Source organism: Magnolia sinica, chromosome 18 (genome assembly GCF_029962835.1).
Source record: "Magnolia sinica isolate HGM2019 chromosome 18, MsV1, whole genome shotgun sequence".
Lineage (NCBI taxonomy): Eukaryota > Viridiplantae > Streptophyta > Magnoliopsida > Magnoliales > Magnoliaceae > Magnolia > Magnolia sinica.
The window spans coordinates 37344978-37367432 of record NC_080590.1 but is presented as its reverse complement, the minus strand read 5'-3'; the positions used below and the strand labels follow the sequence as shown (position 1 = coordinate 37367432).

General features: G+C 37.5%; 1 protein-coding gene across 1 annotated transcript; it reads right to left on the bottom strand.

Annotated features, from left to right (window-relative positions):
• Positions 1-1070: 1070 nt before the first annotated feature.
• Positions 1071-18534, bottom strand: LOC131232234 (calmodulin-5/6/7/8-like). The gene is made up of 4 exons (XM_058228438.1): positions 18116-18534; positions 3565-3722; positions 3381-3461; positions 1071-1309 (listed from the first exon to the last, which is right to left on the bottom strand). Exons 1-4 carry the CDS (start codon positions 18189-18191, stop codon positions 1175-1177), a joined length of 450 nt encoding a protein of 149 aa, XP_058084421.1. The 5' UTR covers positions 18192-18534; the 3' UTR covers positions 1071-1174.
• Between the last annotated feature and the right edge of the window lie 3921 nt (positions 18535-22455).

Genomic DNA, 22455 nt, shown 5'->3' with positions numbered 1-22455 from the left:
AGCCAATGACAAATTCGGCTAATGTGCTATAAAATCATGCAAAGGGGATTGTTAAAGTCGAAACTTTCAGCAAAAAAGAACCATGAGAGTAACACAACAACAACGCCAGGTTGACCAATTTTCACAACACACATTGCACATTCAAGTAGGACAAAGGATTAACTACTGTCCACACATGGCAGGACATGGAATGTTCCCACATCCATGAAGTAGCCTGAAAGCATGTGCATGACAGATGGTCAATCAACAAAAATCGTTCTCTATACATGATGGAAAATGATAGGCCACGACTGCTCATGTCCCAGTCAGTTATCCGCATGTCAGCAAATGTAAGAAGTGCCTCACTCATCACTCTCCAGCAATTACCCAGAAATTCTATAAATAAGAGAAGAATCAATGAGCTCGGGCCCTTTGCTAACACAACCAAATCACAATGCAATATTGGTTATCTTAGTTTAGTATTGTCCCATCCGTCTACGCTACAATACCAAATCGACCTTAGTTTAGCTTTTAGTGTAATTTTATTCGTCTATGCTACCACACTAAACCGACTTTAGTTTAGCTTTTACTGTAATTCCGTCCATCTATTCTTCCACTCTAGACTAATTTTAGTTTAGATTTAGTGTAATCCCACCTGTCTAAGCTAACCGACCCTTTAGTTTAGCATAATTCCTTATCCTCGACGCTGTAGCTGCTAGATTGCAAAGGATCTTTATTTGCAAGTATTTATCCTAGTAAGCATTTATGAATGCAATTTTGATTCCTTTGGTTACTCTCATGCTGCATTATTATTGATTAATTGTTGTTATTACAGTGGAAAAAGGTTATTTCAGCTTAAAGGAAAATATACATATTACAAGGACAAACCTTCCACTTTACAAATCACCTAATTTCTCTAACAGGTGGTTAAATAGATAACTGCTCCGAAAGGTTCGGCGCTTGGGCTCAAAGATATTTGGTTCAAATCGAACCACATCAGTCACTGGCACCCCCGGCAAAGCATACATGCATTACACAACTGAATTCAAGCCAAACAAATACAAACTAAAATTTTACCTTCAAAAGAACAATTACATACAAACTGAAACTTGTATTTCCACGATGTCCATAGAAAATTCAATCAAATGGCCATTGTTATGGTCACAAACTCCTGTCCATGTTTAGGGAAATTCTATCAAACAGCTAACATTATCCTTACAAATTCATCATAATTGACTTGGCCATCACCGTCCACGTCAGCCTCCCTAATCATCTGGTCCACCTCGTCATCCGTCAATGTCTCCCCAAGATTAATCATCACAAGCCTAAGCTGCTCACAGACACACACAAATATAAGCATTTTTTTTCTTTTTCTTTTTCTTTTTTTTTTTCTTTTTTCTTTTTTTTTTTCTACCTAATCGTTTGCTCAACTGACCCATGAAAAGAGATGGGCCAACCCTTGAAGATCACCTGTCTTAAAAAGTAGAGAAATGCACTACTTAGATGGGCAACACCTATACCTTGGGCGATCTCCGTGGTCTAGCCTGTCTTTTGCATGGCTTAGATGTCCTGCAAAAGTGACATGCTGGCAGGAAAGACGGCCATATATCTGAAAGTTCACATTCTCTTTCCTAGGATCTGCTCATGTGCATAAACTGCATAAGAAAACTCTCTAAATGAGTGATTTGGGTGACTCGATTAGGCCATGTGTCAGAGACAGGCGCAGTGGAGTATATACTCAGACCCAACAACTTAACTTTTAGATATGTTTTGTGGCTCATCTCTAGGCAGAGGCATGTGGCCCAATCAAATCCTCAGGTGGATATAACCAACATGGTAGGATTTGATTAAGATTTGATTGGGCCATGCTGTTGCGTAGTCAAGTATATATTCAAATCTCTGACAGTGGCAAGTGGCCCAATTAATTTCTGTCATGCCCAGATTAGGACCGTCGGATTCCAATGGTGATCAATCAAGGAAAAAATGGATATGGGTGTATGTGCTGGAGATGGTGGCTGCAAATATGATGAAGGTAGCTGAGAATGGATCGATGGAGGCTACCGAATATAATGGTGGTAGGAACAGGCTGGCAGCGGAGCTGAGTTGACAGGTTCGTGCTGGCAAGATGGCTAAGGTGGAGAAGATGATTGTGAATCGTGGTGCAAATTGGTCGAGAGTAAGGAGATGGTAGACTGAACAAAAGAATGACTGGGGATGAATGTCGGTCAGAGATCGCATGTAAAGATGGCAGTTTTCAGATGCGATGGCAAACGAAGATCTAAAGGCATGGATGATGGATAACAATGCAAAAATTTAGATAATGAAGTCGATTGGGCAATTAGAGACAGCAGAGATTGAGAGAGAGAGAGGAAGATGCGTGGTTAGGATCAGGATGAGACCATGGCTTTAATACCATGATAAATTTAGAGATTGCATAGTGAAATCTCTAGGTAATTGTTCTCTTGGAAATAACAAGTATATATACAGGTGATGGGGGATCTATGAGAGATCTTAATAGATACATGTGTATCCATTTATATCTATCCAAATACTTATCTATAGTATCACAGCTCTGCATATAAAAGTATCAATACATATGCTATGCTCTAACATCCCCTATTTGTCTTTTGTTGTGAATTTGCCAAATCAGTAGATTTTCCAAATCCATGGATTTGGAAAAACTAAAAAATTGACAAATCCTCAAAATGAGATATTAATTTAAAACAAAAAGTTAAAACTTTGCAAGAAATTCTCCTCAAATTCATGAATTGGTAACTTTGATTTTCAAACAATAAACTTTAAAATTTGCCAAATCTAAATATGCTGCAAATCCATGAGGTTGACAAGTTCATTGATTTACCAAATTGAGATTTGCTCAAATACATCCTGACATGTTATAATAAGATAAGTAATGACCCTAGCCATTGGATTTGGGCCTTTTCCAATGACACATACCATTTATTTGATAGTGATCAACTTAGACACAGGATACCCCAAAAACTCTCAGATTGAATATTTCAACCTATTGATTATATAAAGGTTGTAGTCACTCTATATGCTCAAATCAAAAATGCCAAATTATCAAAGAGTTAAAATAATTTAATTGAGAGTTATTGAGTATTGACTTTCCACTACATAAATTCAGACTTGTCACATAAATGGTTTGAATCATTGGAAGATGCCCTGGATTTGAATGCTAAAGTCCTGATGTTTTGTATTGCAATACGTCGGATGTATTTGAACAGACATCTACCAAATTCATATTCTCATTTCTTTGATTCCAAACATGGCCTAACTGAAAAACCATCTCTGTGGCACATGCCCATCAATCTGGATGGTTTGATCAATGGCCCACCTCTCAGAATTTCAGAAAGTGTGTGAGTAGTTGTATTGATTCTCACCTCATTAGCAGAGATGTAACCGTTTTGATCTTTGTCAAATACTTTAAAAGCTTCTCTAAGTTCCTCCTCTGCATCAGTCTCCTGCAAAAACATGAAATAAAAAAGGATGTTTTCACAATATCTACATAATGCATATTGGGCACCCAAGCATAGCAATTCTTCTATGGATTTTTCATTTTCTAACCTTCAATTTTCTGGCCATGAGATTCAAGAACTCCTCAAATTCAACGGTTCCATTTCCATCCATGTCCACTTCACTTATCATGTCTTGTAGTTCTTCAGCGGTTGGATTCTGACCTAAGGAACGAATTATGGTGGCCAGTTCATTGATGGTGATGCAGCCTCAAAGGGAAAAAAAAAAAAAAGTAACAATGAATTAGATAAACCACCCTCCCAAAAAAAAACATAAGTTCATCTGAGATTGTGGTTCACTCCTGCAAAGGCCACAATGTAATATGATCGCCCACTTTGTGGACCATTACAATGGTTAATAATCATGGTTTTAAAATTGGCTGATACTAATGTGTATCCGTCGTGGGCCTTATTGTGGATGGCTTATGTTTTGAACTTACTAGACTATCAAAGCCATTACTTTCTTCACTTTCATGCACTTAATGTTGACCATTAATTCTTCTTTTCGGAATACCATCCACTGTTTAGATGGCTAGGATCATTCCATCCGTATTTCTTGAAATGGTTGCCATTCATATTAGGGTCCATTAGATGGATAATCCCAATTGACACACCCCTGCCATGCGTACTGTCCAAGGCCGCTTTGCAGCCTCAATCCTAAGACTAGCCATTCAAATCACCCTTTAGGTGAGGAAACTTTAAAAGAAACAAGTTCATAAATGTTATAATTAAGAAGAATAACATGGATTGTATGATGCAACTACAGATGAGGATAGACACTTTCTTTCGACTTTATAATTTGTTCAGGGAGAGAAACATCTTCCACGACATGAAGAGAGTAAGTTTAGAAGAGCAGGCAGTCTTACTCCACATTGTTGGACATAATGTCTGGAACCAAATCATTAGACCAATTCACCCAATCCAATGAAATGGTTAGTAAACATTTTAATAGTGTTATATGCAGTTCTGTCCCTATACCCCAATTTCGTGAAGCTTCAAGGAGAGGAGATGCCCTCCAAATATCTGCAAATCAAAACTAGAGTGTGTTTTTTCAGGTAATGAGCTTTTGTGTGTATTTTAAGTAAACTTTTCTTGCAATTGAACAATAAACTAACCTAAAGTATTGTTCCATTTAAGATTATATTGGTACCATAGACTGGACCCACATCCCGGCATTCCTCCCCATACATTTGAATTCAAGCTTCCCTAATAGGAAGGGTATAATCTCCTAAAATGTACTTGTTTGTTCCATATGAAATTCATGTACGTATTGGCTGGATGGGATGGATCTGCTTCTGACACCCATGTTCTAGAAATGCTCTCACTCATAAATTGGACCTGTTATCTATACTAAGTGGTACTTATACCACCATGATTCATTTTCATAAATTTGGACTATATTTCTCTATATTTACACATTTCCCTTGGAGCATGTTTGTTTTACCAAGTACAACAATAAAGTAAGGGAAATGGGCAATGATTACCAATTATTTGTCCAGTGACATTACCAGCATTTGGCCCAAATAATGGCACTAGTTACATTATTTGGTATATTATGGTAAAAATGTAATGATAGAAATTTTATATTACTTCAACATCAAATCAGCACTAAAACAAACTAATGTTGGAGTTTGGATTGGAGTTTCCATTGTAATTTAATGTAGGTTTGTAACGATTACAAATTTCTATACTTATCTCTCGTTACGTATGCATTTGACCCTCAAAATATGTCACATAATACCTGTTTAAACAATCATTGTAAAATATTAATGATAGCCCATTAATATTACTTTATCAGGGAAGTCAACAAAACAAACATGCCCTTAATGTATAGAAATATTATGTGGTAGAAACTGGGTACACCCACTCTCCCAGTTTTATGAACCAATATAGAAGTCTCCATTATCATCTTCATGAGTATCGAACAGGACAAAATCTAACGAACAAGAAAATTTATTCAATTACTGGTTGCGGATGGCGTTCCCTCGAGGCAAGCATGCGGGCCCAAAAATGCACACGAGCCATTACTTTTGTGGCTTGGTTTTGGATGAATGTGGAGTGGACTTGAAATAATGTATTTGAAAGACTTGGAGTCACCACTATCTGTAAAAGGGCCTAGAATCTACGACCAGCTAGACCTATAGAATTGCCTTAGGTTGGGGAATTGAAGACTCTCCAACTAAAAATGACTCCTAGATAAGGTCTAGGATCAGAGATTCTAGATAAGGACCTTGGTGACAGTGAGGGAAGGTTTTAGGAATCCCCAACTACCCATGCTTACTCATGGCCTCTACTTTATAGGACTTTAGGGTTTTTTTTTATAGAGATTTTAGATATTTTGAAAACTCTTATATTAATAAAACTAGCCCAGTTATCGATGGGGTCAGAAACCAGCTAGTGGTCCACTACCCCAAATGACAACTAGGGAGATCGCGGTGTCTCAGCCTAAGGCATCTTTAGAAGAGATAGTAACTACAAAGGAAAAAAAAACAGAGAGATGCAAATGTAATAAATATTACTACTCCTCTCAAGTTACCAGCTAGGAAGATCGTGATGTCTCTACTGAAGGATAACTCAAGGTGTTGATAACTAATTAGTAAGTTAAACAACTACAATATACTAATGATCAAAGGAAAGGAAAAATATAGCTCGAGCAAACTTGGTTTCTAAAGCAATAAGATTCGAAAAGACCGACAAGGTGCAAAACATACAACGAATGATCATTTAACTATGAACGGGGGATGTATCAAAGGAAGGATATGCAAAATGTGAATAAAAAAGAAAAGGGGATGCCCGGATTACCATCAATGCATTTGAAGATATGGGAGAAAGAAATAAGAACTAAGGCACTCTTCTTAGAGGAGATGACCATAGATCTCAGATCCCAACCCTGCTCCATTGATCTTGGATGGTTCATGTTGTTTGGATGCTTTTATGGGATGAGATGGTTGGTTTAGATAGGTTGGATGCTAGGCTAGCTTAAGATGGAAGGTTGAGATTGAGGTAGAACCCTCAAGTGTGGCAAGGGTTCTCTCTCTCTCTCTCTCTCTCTCTCTCTCTCTCTCTCTCTCTCTCTCTCTCTCTCTCTCTCTCTCTCTCTCTCTCTCTCTCTCTCTCTCTCTCTCTCTCTCTCTCTAGGTATCTCTCCTACGGCCTAGTGTTGAGAGTTCTTTCTCTATCTCCAAGTGTCTAAGCACGTGGAAATGAGAAGGGTGGGCCTCTATTTATAGCAGTTGCCTTTAGTAATCGGGTAAATTCTAGCCATTTAGAGGGCAAATAATGCCATGTGACATGATCCGAATAGTCGGAGGATACATGACATCGTGAATTCACTTTAATAAGTGGTAAAATAGGTCATTTCACCGTTTGGGGGGATGAAATGGCTGTTTTACCCTAGGGCGAAAATTTTATTACCGATACTAATGTGTATCCGCCATGGGCGTTATCATGGATGGCTTATGTTTTGAACTTACTAGACTATCATAGCCATCACTTTCTTCACTTTCATGCACTTAATGTTGACCATTAATTCTTCTTTTCGGAATACCATCCACTGTTTAGATGGCTAGGATCATTCCATCTGTATTTCTTGTCATATTAGGGTCCATTAGATGGACAATCCCAATTGACACAACCCATTCATTTTCATATCAACGGACTATATTTGTCTATATATTTACACATTTCCATTAGTGAAATGTGTAAATAAGGGAAATGGGCAATGATTACCAATTATTTGTCCGGTGACATCAACTGCATTTGATCAAAATAATGGCACTGGTTACATTGTTTGATATATTATAGTAAAAATGTAATGATAGAAATTTTATATTACTTCAACATCAAATTAACACCAAAATAAACTATTGTTGGAGTTTGGATTGGAATTTCCATTGTAATTTAATGTAAATTTGTAATGATTACAAATTTCTATACTTATCTCTTATTACATCTGCATTTGACCCTCCAAATATGTGACGTAATACATATTTAAACAAATATTGTAAAATAGTAATGATAGCCCATTTATGTTACTTTATCAAGGAAGTTGGCAAAACAAGTGTGCTCTTAATGTATAGAAAAATTACGTGGCACACACTAGGTACACCCACTCTCCCAGTTTTATGAGTATTGAAAGGGACATAATTTAACGAATAAGAAAAATTGTTCAATTACTGATTGTGGATGGCGTTCCTATGAGGTAGGCATGTGGGCCCGAAAATGCACGCGAGCCATTACTGTTGTGGCTTGGTTTTGGATGAATGCGAAGTGGAATCCAAATAATGTATTTAAAAGACCTGGAGTCACCACTAGCCATAAAAGGCTTAGCTAGAATCTACAGGCAACTAGATCCATAGAATCACCTTGGGTTGGGGAATCGAAGACTCCCCAACCAAAGATGACTCCTATATAAGATCTATGACCGGAGATTCTAAATAAGGGCCTCGTTGACGGTGAGGGAAGGTGTTAGCAATCCTCAACTACTCGCACTTACTCGCGGTCTCTACGTTACAAGACTTAGGAATTTTTTTAGAGATTTTCGATATTCTGTAAAGTCTTATATTAATAAAACTGGCCCAGTTACCAACGGGGTCAAAAACTGGCTAGTGGGTCACTACTCCCCTAAATGACATCTAGGGAGATCGCGATGTCTCAACCTAGGGCATCTTTAGAGGAGATGGTAACTTAAAATAAATTTTTAAAAAAAAACAGAGAGATGCAAATGTAATAGATATTACTACTCCACTCAAGTTACTGGCTCAGAAGATTGTGATGTCTCTACCTAGGGAGAACTCAAGGCATTGACAACTACTTAGTAAGTTAAACAACTACAATATGCTAATGATCGAAGGAAATGAAAAATATAGCTCGAGCAAACTTGGTTTCTAAAGCACTAGGATCCGAAAAGGCTAACAAGGTGCAAAACATACGACGAAGGATCACTTAACTATGAGCAAGGGGTGTATGAGAGGAAGGATATACAAAATGTGAATAGAAAAGAAAAGGGGATGGCCAGATTACCATTAATGCACTTGGAGATATGGGAGAAGGAAATGAGAGCTACGGCACTCCTCTTAGAGGAGTTGACCATAGATCTCAGATCCCAACCCTACTCCACTGATCTTGAATAGTTCATGTTGATTGGATGCTTTTATAGGATGAGATGGACAGTTAAGATAGGTTAGAAGCTAGGCTAGCTTAAGATGGAAGGTTGAGATTGAGGTAGGTGGTAAGGTCTCTCTCTCTCTCTCTCCTACAGCCTCATGTTGAGAGTTCTCTCTCTATCTCCAAGTATCTAAGCATGCAAAAATGAGAATGGTGGGCCTCTATTTATAGCAGCTGACTTGGTAAATAGGTAAATTCTAGCCATTTGGAGGGCAAAGAATGCCACATGACAAGATCTGAATGGTTGGAGGACACGTGACATTGTGAATTCACTTTAATAAGCAGTAAAATAGGTCATTTCACCCTCTAGGGGGGCTGAAATGGTTGTTTTACCCTAGGGCGAAAATTTTATTGCCACCTAGTCGCCAGTTCTCCCAAATCGCTATCCAAAAAGATCCTGGGAGAGATCTCAGGATCTATCAAGATTTATAATGATTTGGGTAGGAATTGATCACGGCCTTCACATTTTCATTTATAGTGACACTTGGGCCCCTGTTCATTATATGGGTTCTCTAGAATGGGCTTGGTTGGCAGCCCAGTTGCCACCAGGATCTGTGGTGAATCTATGGTGGGCCACCGTCGATGATGAATGGCCCGAGGGTAATGTGGGTCGCTACTGGCACTATATGTACTCCAAAATTACTTCTAAACTTACCAGCCCATGCAAATGGAATTGATGACATCTCACCATCACTAGTTGAGGTGGATAGTGTAAATGAGGAACACTTGCTGGTGAATGTAATGCAGGTTCAAAGAGAAGCATGGGATGGATATCATATTGATTGACATGCTAATAAAGAAAGTGTGACATGGTCATAAAGGAGATAACGGTTTCAAAGCGGGTATTTACAAGGCTATTCTCATTGAAATATATGATAATATTGATATTATGCTGGCAATGATCAATGTGCAAAACTGCTTCCGTGCAATGTAAAGGGAATACTGATGCGTTAGGAAAATGCAAAGTGAAAGAGACTTTGGATGGGACAGTGAAGCAAAAGTTGCATGTAGTAGTGATAGACGAGAATTGGGAAAAATATGTGAAGGTATTTTTGTTTTTATATACAATTGTTAACTGATATATGCATTTCATACACTGTATTCGACTCCAAACTACGTTCTCATCCTAAATATTTCTTTATGTTGAAATAGTCACACTCTCAAGCGGATAACATTCGGGGGAAGCCTTTTCCATGTTACAAAAATCTTGGATTAATTATTGAAAATGATCGAGCCTTTTTCATTGGTCTTTATACTCAGATAGCATACAATGTACCCTTTTCAAGTACACACAAGACAAGGGAAGTGGATTATTCATCACCAGATTCTTTCCGGAATTCCAAGACACGATCCTTGAGGAAATATATGTAATTTGTGTGTGCATGTGTACGTTTGTATGTACCCAGCAGAGCACTGTAACTGTTCCTTCATACTAATATATATGTGTGTGTGTGTGTGTTAGTCTTTTGACTAAGCACAATACAACAAGTTGTTGCCCTAGCGATTCCTCTCCATCTCTTCTCTCTTTCTCATTTCTTCTATATCAAATTTCTACTTGGTATCAGAGCGTTGACCCGAGATCTCTCTTCTTTTTTTTTATTTAAGAAACCGAAAATTCCATAGATGAAAGTGATTTACAACCATTCAGGAGGGACCCTACAAAAAGGAAGGGGACCACTCCCATCATATGAGCCTAACTGGACATGGAATACACACAAGCAACAGACATTGGAAATGCCAACAAACGGAGAAAAGGGCCAACCAAACCATCAGGAACGCCATAAGTTTCCGAGGCCCGCCTGATCTGAGATCTAACCACAACTTACGGTAAAGAAAAATATAATAGAGAAGAAATGCAGAGACGAAAGGAGAAAGAAGAGAGAGGGAGAGGAAGAAACTGTTGTGTTGTATTAGGTCTAAAGTCCAACACAAACACCTATATATATATATATATATATATATATATATATATATATATATAGATATATATATATATATATATATATATATATATATATATATATATATATATATATATATTGAATGGAAAAGTTACAGTACTCTATAGGGTATACAATAAACATACACACGCACACACACATATACATATACTTCTACACTCCCCCTCAAGCTGAAGCATGTGTATTGATTATGCTCAACTTGGAATACATATAAAGTAAATGATAATAATGAGCACGGAACATTGCTCCCCCTCAAACATAACATGGTAGAACATATACTGAAGCTTGCACTTTCTTCATCCATAAAATCTTCTCTTCAAATATATGGCCATAACAAAACTCAACAACAATCAAGTCAATAATATTCTCTCAAAAATACAAGTGTACATCACATGCAACACTTAAGAGAACAAATGCAAGATGAATGCATCACGTGCAACTACACTCATAACAAACAATAGAGTGGAGGGACACTCACACCATAAAACAAGCCTAAGAAAGAAAAGGAAGATAAAAAGTGAAGGAAATATCCACCATTTGTAAATAGCCAAACAATAGAGTGGAGGGACACTCACGCCATAAAACAAGCCTAAGAAAGAAAGGGAAGATAAACAGTGAAGGAAATATCCACCATTTGTAAATAGCCCCCATGCAAAGTTGGTTGAAGCATTTCATCGAACACATGTGCATTGAGCTTTTTAAGTACCATGACAAGAGTATCAACATTGCAATCACCTTCACACTATTTTATAAGGCATTTTGTAGCCCCACAACATCATATCATGAAGAAGAAAGAAAACCAACAACAAAATACACAAAATAAGAAACTACAACACCCATCTCTCACAAAAGACGTCGTAGTACCCCCAAACCTCGACAAAACTTCGTGAATCTTGTTCCTAGTGATTGCTCTTGATTAATCGCACCTACCACTTGGAGAAAATTTACTCAAAACTCCTTTAGAAAAGCATCACAACAAAATGACTGAAATCTTTATACACACACACACACACACACACACACATTTTCTTCATTTTTTGTTGAAACAGCATGAAAAACACCTCCAAAAAATGTAGAAAAATCATCATTATTCCTTTAAAATCCCGATCTAACAAATCTTACACCTTCTGCTCAAAAAAGACAAGCTAGTCATACACTGCTGACGTCATCTGTGCGCACGGACGACATCAGCAGTGGGCCCCACTACCGCAGGTTGCGATGAGATCCCAAATCGGATGCTATAATACCAAGTAAAAATATAATAGAGAATAAATGTAAAGAAAAAATGAGAAAGAAGAGAGAGGAAGAAGAAGAAATGGTTGTGTTGTGTTAGGTTTCAACCCCCCCCCCCCCCCCCCCCCCCCACACATATACGTATACTTTCACACACACACACACGCACAAGCACACATATACATATACTTTCATGGTGGGGGCCACTGCTGACATCGTTTGTGCACAAGATGGCGTTAGCAGTGTATAGGTGGCCCATCTTTGTGGAGCAGAAGTTGTAGTAAATGTTAGATTTGGATTTTAGAGGAATAATGAAGAGCTTTCTACATAACTTGGAGTGGTTTTTTTGTGGTGTTTTTGCAGGAAATGAAGAAAAAGTTGAAAAAGTCCAAATTTCATTCTTTCTACTATAGCATTTTTCTAAAGAGTTTTTTAGTAGTTCTTTTCCAAGGGATAAGTGCAATTGATTAAGAGAAATCATCAGGGAAAAACCATTAGGGAAAAGATTCATGAAGTTTCGTCAAGGTTTGGGGGTACTACAATGTCTTTTGAGAGAGAGGGATGTCGTAGTCTCTTATTTTGTGGGTTTTGTTGCTGGTTTTTCCTTCTTCTTCATGATCTAATGTGTGGGGCTACAAAATGCCTTGTAAAATCATGTTGAAAGTGATTTCAATATTGATACTCTCATCATGGTGCTTAGAAGGCTTGGTGCATACAAGTTGTTTAATGAAATGCTTCACCCAACTTTGCATAGGGGCTTACAAATGATGGATCTTTCTTCATAGTTTATCTTCCCTTCCTTTCTTAGGCCTATTTATGGTGTAAGCGTCCATCCACCATGTTGTTTCTTCTCTCGAGTGTTGCACGTGATGCACACTCATATTTCTGAAAGAATGTTATTGGCTCGATTGTTGTTAAGTTTTTTTATGGTTGTGTACTTGAAGAGAATATTCTACGAATGAAGGAAGAGAAAGCTTCAAACTATGTTCTAACATGTTATGCGTGAGGGGGAGTTATGATCCATCTCCATTATCTTTGTATGTATTCCAAGCTAGGCACGATCAATATATATGCTCCAACTTGAGGGGAGTGCAAAAATGTGTAATTTGTGTGTGTGTGTGTGTGTGTGTGTGTGTGTGTGTTTGTTTGTACCCCAGTAGAGCACTATAACTTTTCCTTCATACTAATATGTGTGTGTTAGTCTTTTGACTAAGCACAACACAACAAGTTCTTGCCCTAGCCGTTCCCCTCCCCCTCTTCTCTTCCTCTATCATTTCTTCTCTACATTTCTTCTCTATTAAATATATCTACTATCCCATTGTCATCTGATGACTATGCTAACAGTGGTCCCGAGATCAACCTGTCATTTGGTACCCATTATAGTATTCACGAATCATATAAAAGCCTGACACCTAATTCAAAAAAGCTAGAGAATACCCATAGCACTATTAGTTCGAGGAAGAAGTCTAAGCTATGGTATCTATGTGATGTTCTTGGTATATCGATAGAACACAAGACAAATTGTCCTTAAGTCGGTTGGCCTTGTCAATGACATAGGGAAAGAACATGTCACAGATGTCTAGAGTTATAATTGCACTGAATCAGGTGGAAGGACTATCAAATAACGACTTCATCTTCACTAGTAACATAGTTTTCAAGGACGAGCAATATGCAGCGCTTTTTTTTTTTAATTTGGGCACTCATATAAGGTTGAATTGGCTCCAAATGTTGATCTAAGCCCACCAAGTCATTGTTATGTAACAAGTTTGATATTGTCATCATGTTTAAGCTAACTTTTTGTTGTTATTATTATTACTTTTTTTATTATTTGGTTGAGGATATTGATGGTATAAATAGGAAATTAACTCTTATTGGCATGTTTGAATATCAGGTTTGTTGTGTCCTTTGTGTGACGATACGGATTGCATGAATAAGTTGACAAGTGAAACATTTTGTGAATATTTGCATAGGCTCCGATTGACACGACCTCAGATTATGACTTTGTAGGAGGTGACACAGGTCCCCATCAAGACGTGTTTCATGGGTATAGTGGTTATATATGATAGTTACATTGGTGTACACCTTGGCATAAAGAGTACTCCTTGCTAGCATGTTACTTATGATATAGGTTTGTAATATTTTGAACCTCATTTTTTTAATTCGTTGTGGTGGGTGACATGTGCATGATTAGCATTTAAACTAGCTGTATTATTTTTCTCCCTATCTAAGTTTTTTTTTTTTTTCAAAAAGGTGAGAGCACACCACCTTTAATTTTGTTAATATAAAAAACCTATACAAGGATTCGGTCCGGTGCCACAAAAAGAATGAGTCACCCCTATCATATAATCTCAATGCAAGGCCAAAAAAAAAAAAAACTAAAAGCAAAACTAATATATACACTACAGACCCTTTTTCTACAAGTCAACCATTCGCAACATCCCCAACCCTGCATTATCGAGAGCCACCAAACCTCAAGTCTCTTGTGGGAGCTCCTCCCGATTGCAAGAGAGGCAATTTGAGCTCCCACCGCTTGCAATCCTAGCTAGCCCACCTGCCACTGAATTGCCTTACTTAAGATGTGGGATATCTTGAAATCAAGAGCCAACCTCAAGCGAACAATAGCCCCGACATCATACTATACTCTCCGTAGAACTAGAGCAAGGGGATTCTGACTCCATAATAACATTTATTAAGCCTAATTTGATTCATTTGAAGATTGTGTCTAGCATAGCCTGGGCTTCTGTGACATCCGTATTAGAAACCTGACCATAGGCGTGGTGAAAGGCAAATATGATTTTGCCTGGATGATATCTACATACTCCCCCGCTGCCACCCTCACTAGGATTACCACGAGAAGAACCATTTACATTCAAATTGAGCCAACCTAGGGTTGGTCAGGACCATCTGATAACCTAGATTATATTCTTCTTGCTCGAGATGGGCTGGAGTCCAGGCGTCCCCAAGCCAATTTTCTCATATAACAACTGCTTTCAAATACCCTTAAGGTGGGAACCCACTTTCTTGAGCCATTTAGAGACCTTAGCTATTACATCCCTACTGAGACCAGCTTACCTTCAAATTTTTTGGCATTTCGCCCCAGCCAAAGCTCCCAAATGACAAAATAATGCACCAGGCCATAGAGAGATTTAAATATGACATGGTATATCTACATGTTATCACTCTCTAAAAGCCATTGTTCGATGCAGATTAAATGATTATGGCCTACGCATTTGTGTTTACTTAATCTCCTCTTTATTTATCTTCCATCTTTCTCCACTCACTGTGATTTATGATAACCATCATTGTATATAGTTACCATTCAACTTATTGTATCAATTTATTATCACACTGAATTGTAACCAGATCGTATGTTAATGCTAACTACTATAAAATATCATGATTTTGTAAGGGGATATGGGGAGGTATTACTTAGTATTTTTAGGTAGAAATCTTAGAATATATGTGTAGACACCCCACTCAAAAGAACCAACAACTCCTTGAATTCAGCTATGCTTCAATAAAACATGTCTCTATATGACTCAATATCCTTCGGATGACCATTCAAGTTAAATAGGATGCATTTCAAGCAGGTCATGGAAATAAGCGATGGATCATATCAACAAAACAGGGGCCTGACCAATCCGATCTTGACCATACTATCGAGACCCCTTGGAGACCCGAAATATACACCATTGCGATAAAACCATCACCATTGCAGTAAAACCATCTCAGGCCAATCCAAAAGGCCTTAAAATTTCAAATGGATCAGATAGAAAGGGTCCTCAGTGCAACCAAGACATTATTAATGGACCGAATTGGCGAGCCCACAACTTGATGGTATCAAAGATCGACCAATTATCTAGGTTTTATAAAAACTTTGAATGCACATAGCTTTAATCAAATCACGTTTGCCAGACTCCAAAGATATTGAAAATCCAAATAGGTCGGATCGAAAGGATCCCAGGAACTCCCAAAGACAATCACCGAATACGGTTGGCCAACGCCTAATCCATTGAAGAACAAATCATGGCCACTCATCTTACCCCCCTGAAACCCTAAAATCTTTGTAGGTGGCAGCTATTCTGCAAGAAAAGATGAAATGCACAACTAGCCCAGTTGTACAAAGAAACCTCCTTTGGTGTAGTTCATCATTACCTAATTTGAAAATCAATGGTATGCAAAAAGAGTACCTATAGCCTACAACCAACCCTTGAATGGCCAGTGAAAGGCCTATTTAAACAGCATTGCAGCAAGCCTTTTGGGGAGGACGAAGGTGATTATGTGTGAAAAGTTGAGAGTGAAAGAGAAGCAAGGGGCGTTAGTCAATTTGGCAGAGCCAATCTTAGGTGTAGCCAACTCCGAGTGCCAATTTGCCCAAGTCTTCTAAAAATCAAAAAAAAAAAAAAAAAAAAAGGCCCGGACTACATCACTACCCTACCCAACTCAAGAATAGAGTTAGAATCAGAGACATCCAACCATTTCTTTGCAAAAAAGAGTATCCAGTCTCCCATTTTCCTTCTCACGTCTCAAATCAAATTACGTTCAATAACATCAGCAAACACACTTTTTTATTTATTCCTATAATTCTCCTCTCTATCTACATTCTCTTTTTTATTTTTACTATTGCCTACATGGGGACTTAACCCTGTAAAGTAAGGCTATGTGCTATATGTATTTCTTTGGCTACCTGAAGTCATGAACTTCCCATAAACTAAAAACCGCACAACATGCCGGCAAAAAACGGTGCTTAACCCTTTCTTTCTGCTTTTTTTTGTCACCAAGGCCCTTATCCTGAATCCTTGATCATAAAACAACCATTGAAGTTACTCGAGTTAGAGAATTCTTAAAATTCTCAAACCCCAAAAGCAATTATGTAGTTCCTAGTTGACCGTGGATTCGAAGCTTATTTTGACTAGTGACAACTCCAATCAAATGTAATATATTTGAATCAACCCCACTTATACCATGTCACCAAAAAAAACAGAGAGCAAAAGAAGTGGGGCTGCACATACGCCTCAAAATACTTACATGTACATCTTCTACAAACTGGTAGATTGTGTCCATGTTTTTACTGAAGAATGTACTTTATATTTGGTGCAACATTTTTTTAGTCAATTATTTCCATCTATTTTAGCATTCAGGGATAAGCAATGTAATTTGCAATGGTTACTCTTTTACACTCAAAAAAAATTTAGCCACTATATCTGAGTCACACTTCAGTATCCAACCATTGTACTTTTGTCATCAATGAAGAACACAAGTATTTCCGTATGTTCAACAAACATAAGAACTGCAAATGTAGCTACATTCAGGGATAAGTAATGTAATTTGAAATGGTTACTCTTTTACCCTACATTAGTAGTGTCTAATAATTTACAAAACAAACCGCTCTAAAGGGTTATCCATCAGGTTGGTGAGGACTGTAAACATGTCATTTCCAAATATCTATGCAGTACACTCATCAAGTGAGCTATGTGTACGTCTGGTATGGCCTGCTGGACTTTTTCTTTTTTCTTTTTTTTTTTTAATTATCTATTTTTCCATGCAAGTTTATGAGCTGGACAACTTTACTAGTCCATGGCATTTTTAAGATGTACCCTACTATATGAATGGTGTGGATAGCCAACACGTGTGGCTACGGCACTGAATCTAACGGCAATTCTCGATCCTTCATACAAGGGCCTCCCACTCAATCTCGACCTTGTTTGGATAAGAGGAATGCATGGGAAAACAATTGGTTTTCTCTTGATTACATTTATGGCGGTTTGGATTGCTAAGAACCATGGATTCCACAGTAATTATTAGACTTTTCCATAATTAGATACAAGGTCGTTCTAATAAGATATGGAATTCCTACTTTTTATCCGAGTATCTCATCTTTTTGGGATTCTAGTACTTATTACAAATATCCAGGTCCACATCTTGGACATGATTCCTATTATCCAAACAGGAAGATCACATGTGATTTAACCCAAACACACACATGACACAACTAAAATTAATAAAAATCTCAACAACTCATGATTCCAGACTGCACCAAAAATTCAAATAAAAAATAAAAACTCGTAGAAGTCCATCAAATCATCATCAATCCAATAATCTCACCAAACACACAAACACAAAAATAATAATAATAATAATTAATAAATAAAATAAAATAAAATAAATTGAGCAAAACTAGAACCCAAACAAAAGGAAGAAAAAGAAAAGAACTGAGATTGTGAAGTTTTGAGAAGAACATACCATCTCCATCCTTATCAAACATGCCAAACGCTTCTTGAAATTCAGAAACTTGTTCAGCAGTCAAAATACCCGCCATTCTATATTCTCCTCTAAAACAAGGGAAAGATAAAAGATAAAAGAAAATCTGCAGAGAGATTGGTGATATAGACAAAGAAGAAGCAATGGAAACCAGTGAGAAAGATCGTTGGAGAGAGAGAGAGTGGAAACCAGAGAAAGAGGTCGTTGGAAAGCTACTAGGAATCTTTAATGGGTTTCTTCTGTAGGGTCAGGAAGGGTAGTCTGTAAATATATTTTTAAACATTTTTTCTTCTTGTTTTAAGTTGATTGGCGAAGTACAAAATGGATTTATAGTACCCTTTTAAGGAAATTGTGAAATTTCTCAAAGTGGGCCTCGTTTTTCTTATTTTTACTTTATTTTTTCTTATCCTCCAGTGTTTTCTACGAAAAGGGATTCAGTTGTTTGGTGGCCTTGCGTTTATCTTTTCTCGGTGCGTTCTCTTCGAGACACCGCCACCACTGATTTAATCATATCAAAAAGGACAATACTAAAGGTGAATGGCACGTGCATATCAAGGTAGACACCATTTCAGTATACATGCCACATGTGTGAGATCAGATGCGTTAATTAGGTGGGGCCCAACTTGAATTTTCTATGCTTCAAAATTTAGACTGGTGTAGATATCTGAAAGGCCACAGGTGTAGATTGACATGGACCATTGGTCCTTGTGTTCTCGGAATGGTCAACTAGGCTGGGCCGGAGGAGCATACCTGATGAATGGGCTAGATAGTTTACACGTGTGGCAGATTTGCACCCGCGGCATGAATCTATTCAGTCTATCGAGTAGAAGCTACCGTACCTCCTTTGATTAAGATATGTTTGGAGTCGTGCAAAGCATGGCAAGAAAGCAGTGTTTCTTGCTTCCTGGAAACTTTACGCGGGGAAAATTGTATTTTTAGTGTTAGGTTTTTAACAAGGCTTGTTTTCAGATTAAATGAAGATTTTCTTGAATAAAATTCTTCGTGAATATGAGCACGTGCCACATTTTTCACACGTGGGCTCTTCAACTGCCAAGATGAATAGTTGCTCATGTGGCACACATGGCGCATCTAGCACATTGGCATGTTTGCACATGTGCAATATGAGACGGGGTTCGTTTGAATTACTAGGTATCTCAGTGCCTGGTTGTTGTAATTGCTAACCGGTAAAAATCTCTCTTAAAAATCTCTCTTTCTTCCTCGTCTTTTTTGTTTTTTGTTTTCACAATAAGCATTGTGGGTTCCCATTTTAAATGGCAGTGCTTGCGTTTAGTTGGCTTGCAAGTTAGGAAAATCGTGTAATGTATTGTTAATTTTTTTTTTAAAAAAGCATCAAAATTAAATAACAAGTGTGGCCTGCTCTATTTCTTGATTAACTACTACTCTCAGAGATAAATTGTACATCATGCGATTAAAATTGATGAGTGGATTGGATGTTATCCATGTAAGAAATTTTGCATTTGTATGATCCACAGTTGCTAGAGAAATTAATGACCTACATTAATCATAATATGGTCATTATCCATGATCATGTGGTTCTCACCACTAACCGCCCATCCTATGGAAAATAAAAAATAAAAAATACTTCTCTTGGAGGATTATAACTGCCCATTCAATGGTTAGTGAAATGGACACCCATACCGTAAATGTTTAATGATTGATCTATGCCATCCATCATATGATCTTAACCTTATTTGTCCGTCAATATTAAACAATCACTTTTGTCAATGATATTAACCATCCAATATTCTATGGTAAGAAAAAAGGACAATATCCATGCTGATTATATCATATGGCAAATGGTTTGATCATTGACCAAGCCTATCTATCATGTTGTTCATGCCCATGATCGCATGTCCCACGCAAAAGATGCCTTACATTTGGCGATCCTAACCATCCGTTCAATGCCTGATTAAATTTATGGTCCATATTGATCATATTACAAGTAGTGATATGATCATTGATCTAGACCATCCATCATTTGTGTACCCTTGATTGCCTACACTTGTTAAAAATATCACTTTAATTGAATGATCATAATCCTTCCAACTAAGGCTTAAGGAAATTAGCGATCCATATTGACCATGTATAATCATTAATCTATGGCATCCACCATGTGGTCCCACCCTTCATCGCCCTAAAAATCACTTTGATTGGATGATCCTAACCACTAGTCAATGATTAAGAAAAATGATAATTGATATTGACGTATTACATATGATATAATCATTGATGTAGATCATCCTTCACGTGGGTCATACAATTTATTGTGCACCCCTTTTTTAGAAAATATTTTGGTTGAATTATCATAATGTTTGAATCAATGTCTAAGGAAATCAGTGATTCATATTGATCATACTAGATAATGTTTCAATTGTTGATCAATAACATCCATCATGCAGGGCCCATGTTTGATTACACATCCCTCTCAAAAAATATATTGGTTTAATGATCATTAGTTCTAATCAAAGCCTTAAAAAATGAATAGTTCATATGGATAATAGTACAAATGGTATGCTTAGTAATTTAATCCATCATGTGGGTCCCGCTCTTGATTACTAATTATCAATGCCAAAAAAAAAAAAAAAACCCAATCATTTTATTATTGTCGTTTTTTCAACTAAAAGGCCACCCCACGATATATCTCAGATGTAGGAGAATGACAGCTAAATGTCACCTTTTAGAACAAAGCCAAGAGAGATGCATAGAACCATCCATGTAGGTGGACCCCACACATTTCACATGTGTGATGAAGGATGAGAGAGAAGAGAACACATTTCACATGTGTGATGGACGAAGGATGAGAGTACTCTCTCTCTCTCTCTCTCTCTCTCTCTCTCTCTCTCTCTCTCTCCGTGTGTGTGCAAGTGACCACTTAAGGATTATGTCACACTCTAAACTCGGGAATTGGGCTCACCAAATTTTCAACCGCCGAATTCGATGCCGACAACTTCCGTAGTACCCCGTTCTCAGCTCCTAGCTTCATTACACCAGGTTCCAATCCTGAGATCATACAAGGAGGATTTTCAAGATTATTTTTATATGTATAAATGAGCATAACCATAAATGTACCAAAGTCACAAAAACATTATCATCACATATATACTAATAAAATCCTTAAGTACAGTGCTGGAAAGGGAAATACAAGATATAATTAAGAACTCAAAAGATCAAGCTCGTGCTTTAGGCTTAATACTGCTAATACGCTCTAACATCACCTACAACGTAAACAAACACGCATAAGCGTTCTATGAATCTCAGTAGAGTATATATGTGCGTGGACAATGCATATGATAAGAATACAGATATCAGAGTATGCGGAAGATGATAGAGGGCTAAACTGCCAAGTTCTTGAATGTTATTAGCTAGTCGTACCAAGGCTATGCAATGCAAGACCTAAATGACCGAGTGTCATATGCCAGAGATGTAATGCAAACATATTAATTCTCACCTAGTTCACATATTAGAACAGTTCATTATTGAAAACATCACTGGGGTCTAGTACACTCCAACACTGGCTGCCACCCATCGCGCGCATAACCAAGTGAGTGGAAAAAAAAACATCGCTATCAGCTTCATCAGTGGTATGTCAATGCCCACCCAGCTCATCGATAACAAACCCATTTCACGAGATGGTCAGACTCAACCTAACTTACAACCCCCTACCCTGGGGCGGATAAGGTCTAATTTTCTTGATGACATCAAAGGTCATTCGATGATATTGAAGGGACACTTCGATGTCATTGAAGAACACTTGATGACATAGAAACTAATAGATTTCTATCCTTTTTTAACCATTGCAAATCTTCTTTACATATACAAAAAAGGGGTTTCTTTGTGATTTGGTGAGAAATAGAGAGAACCTTATCCGAGTGAATACCCATAGTTAATACTCATTTTCCCAAAGCTCTCTTTCCTCATAGAGTTCATCATTCAATTCATGTCTTAAACACATTCATTCAAGTGTTCAAAGCTTGAATTGAACAATGAACTCCAGCATTCATTAATGCTCTAGCAACCACACTTATTGACAAATCCCCATGTTAGATTATATTGAATACTCAGCCATGAGAATCATTAACTAGCTTATAAAGACTCATCAATATCAAGTTAGGATTCACTAAACCTTTTACTTAAAACCTCAGTATCTTCAATGACACATCATCGTATGGTTGTAGTACAGGGTAGTTGAAGATCTTTCGTAATTCAAGAAGATCTTCATCAGGTGTTTAATGGGGCTCATCCACTTCATGTAAAAAAGTATTTTAGAGTTCACATTATCTGAAAATCATTCCTTATATAGA

What these genes read in the sequence shown, in the direction of transcription:
- LOC131232234 (XM_058228438.1), bottom strand. Translation starts at nt 18,191, where the DNA reads ATGGCGGGTATTTTGACTGCTGAACAAGTTTCTGAATTTCAAGAAGCG. An exon ending in TCATGGCCAGAAAATTGAAG is followed by an intron (nt 3,462 to 3,564) that starts GTTAGAAAATGA and finishes ATGTTTTTGCAG; the next exon opens with GAGACTGATGCAGAGGAGGA. An exon ending in GTTACATCTCTGCTAATGAG is followed by an intron (nt 1,310 to 3,380) that starts GTGAGAATCAAT and finishes GTCTGTGAGCAG; the next exon opens with CTTAGGCTTGTGATGATTAA.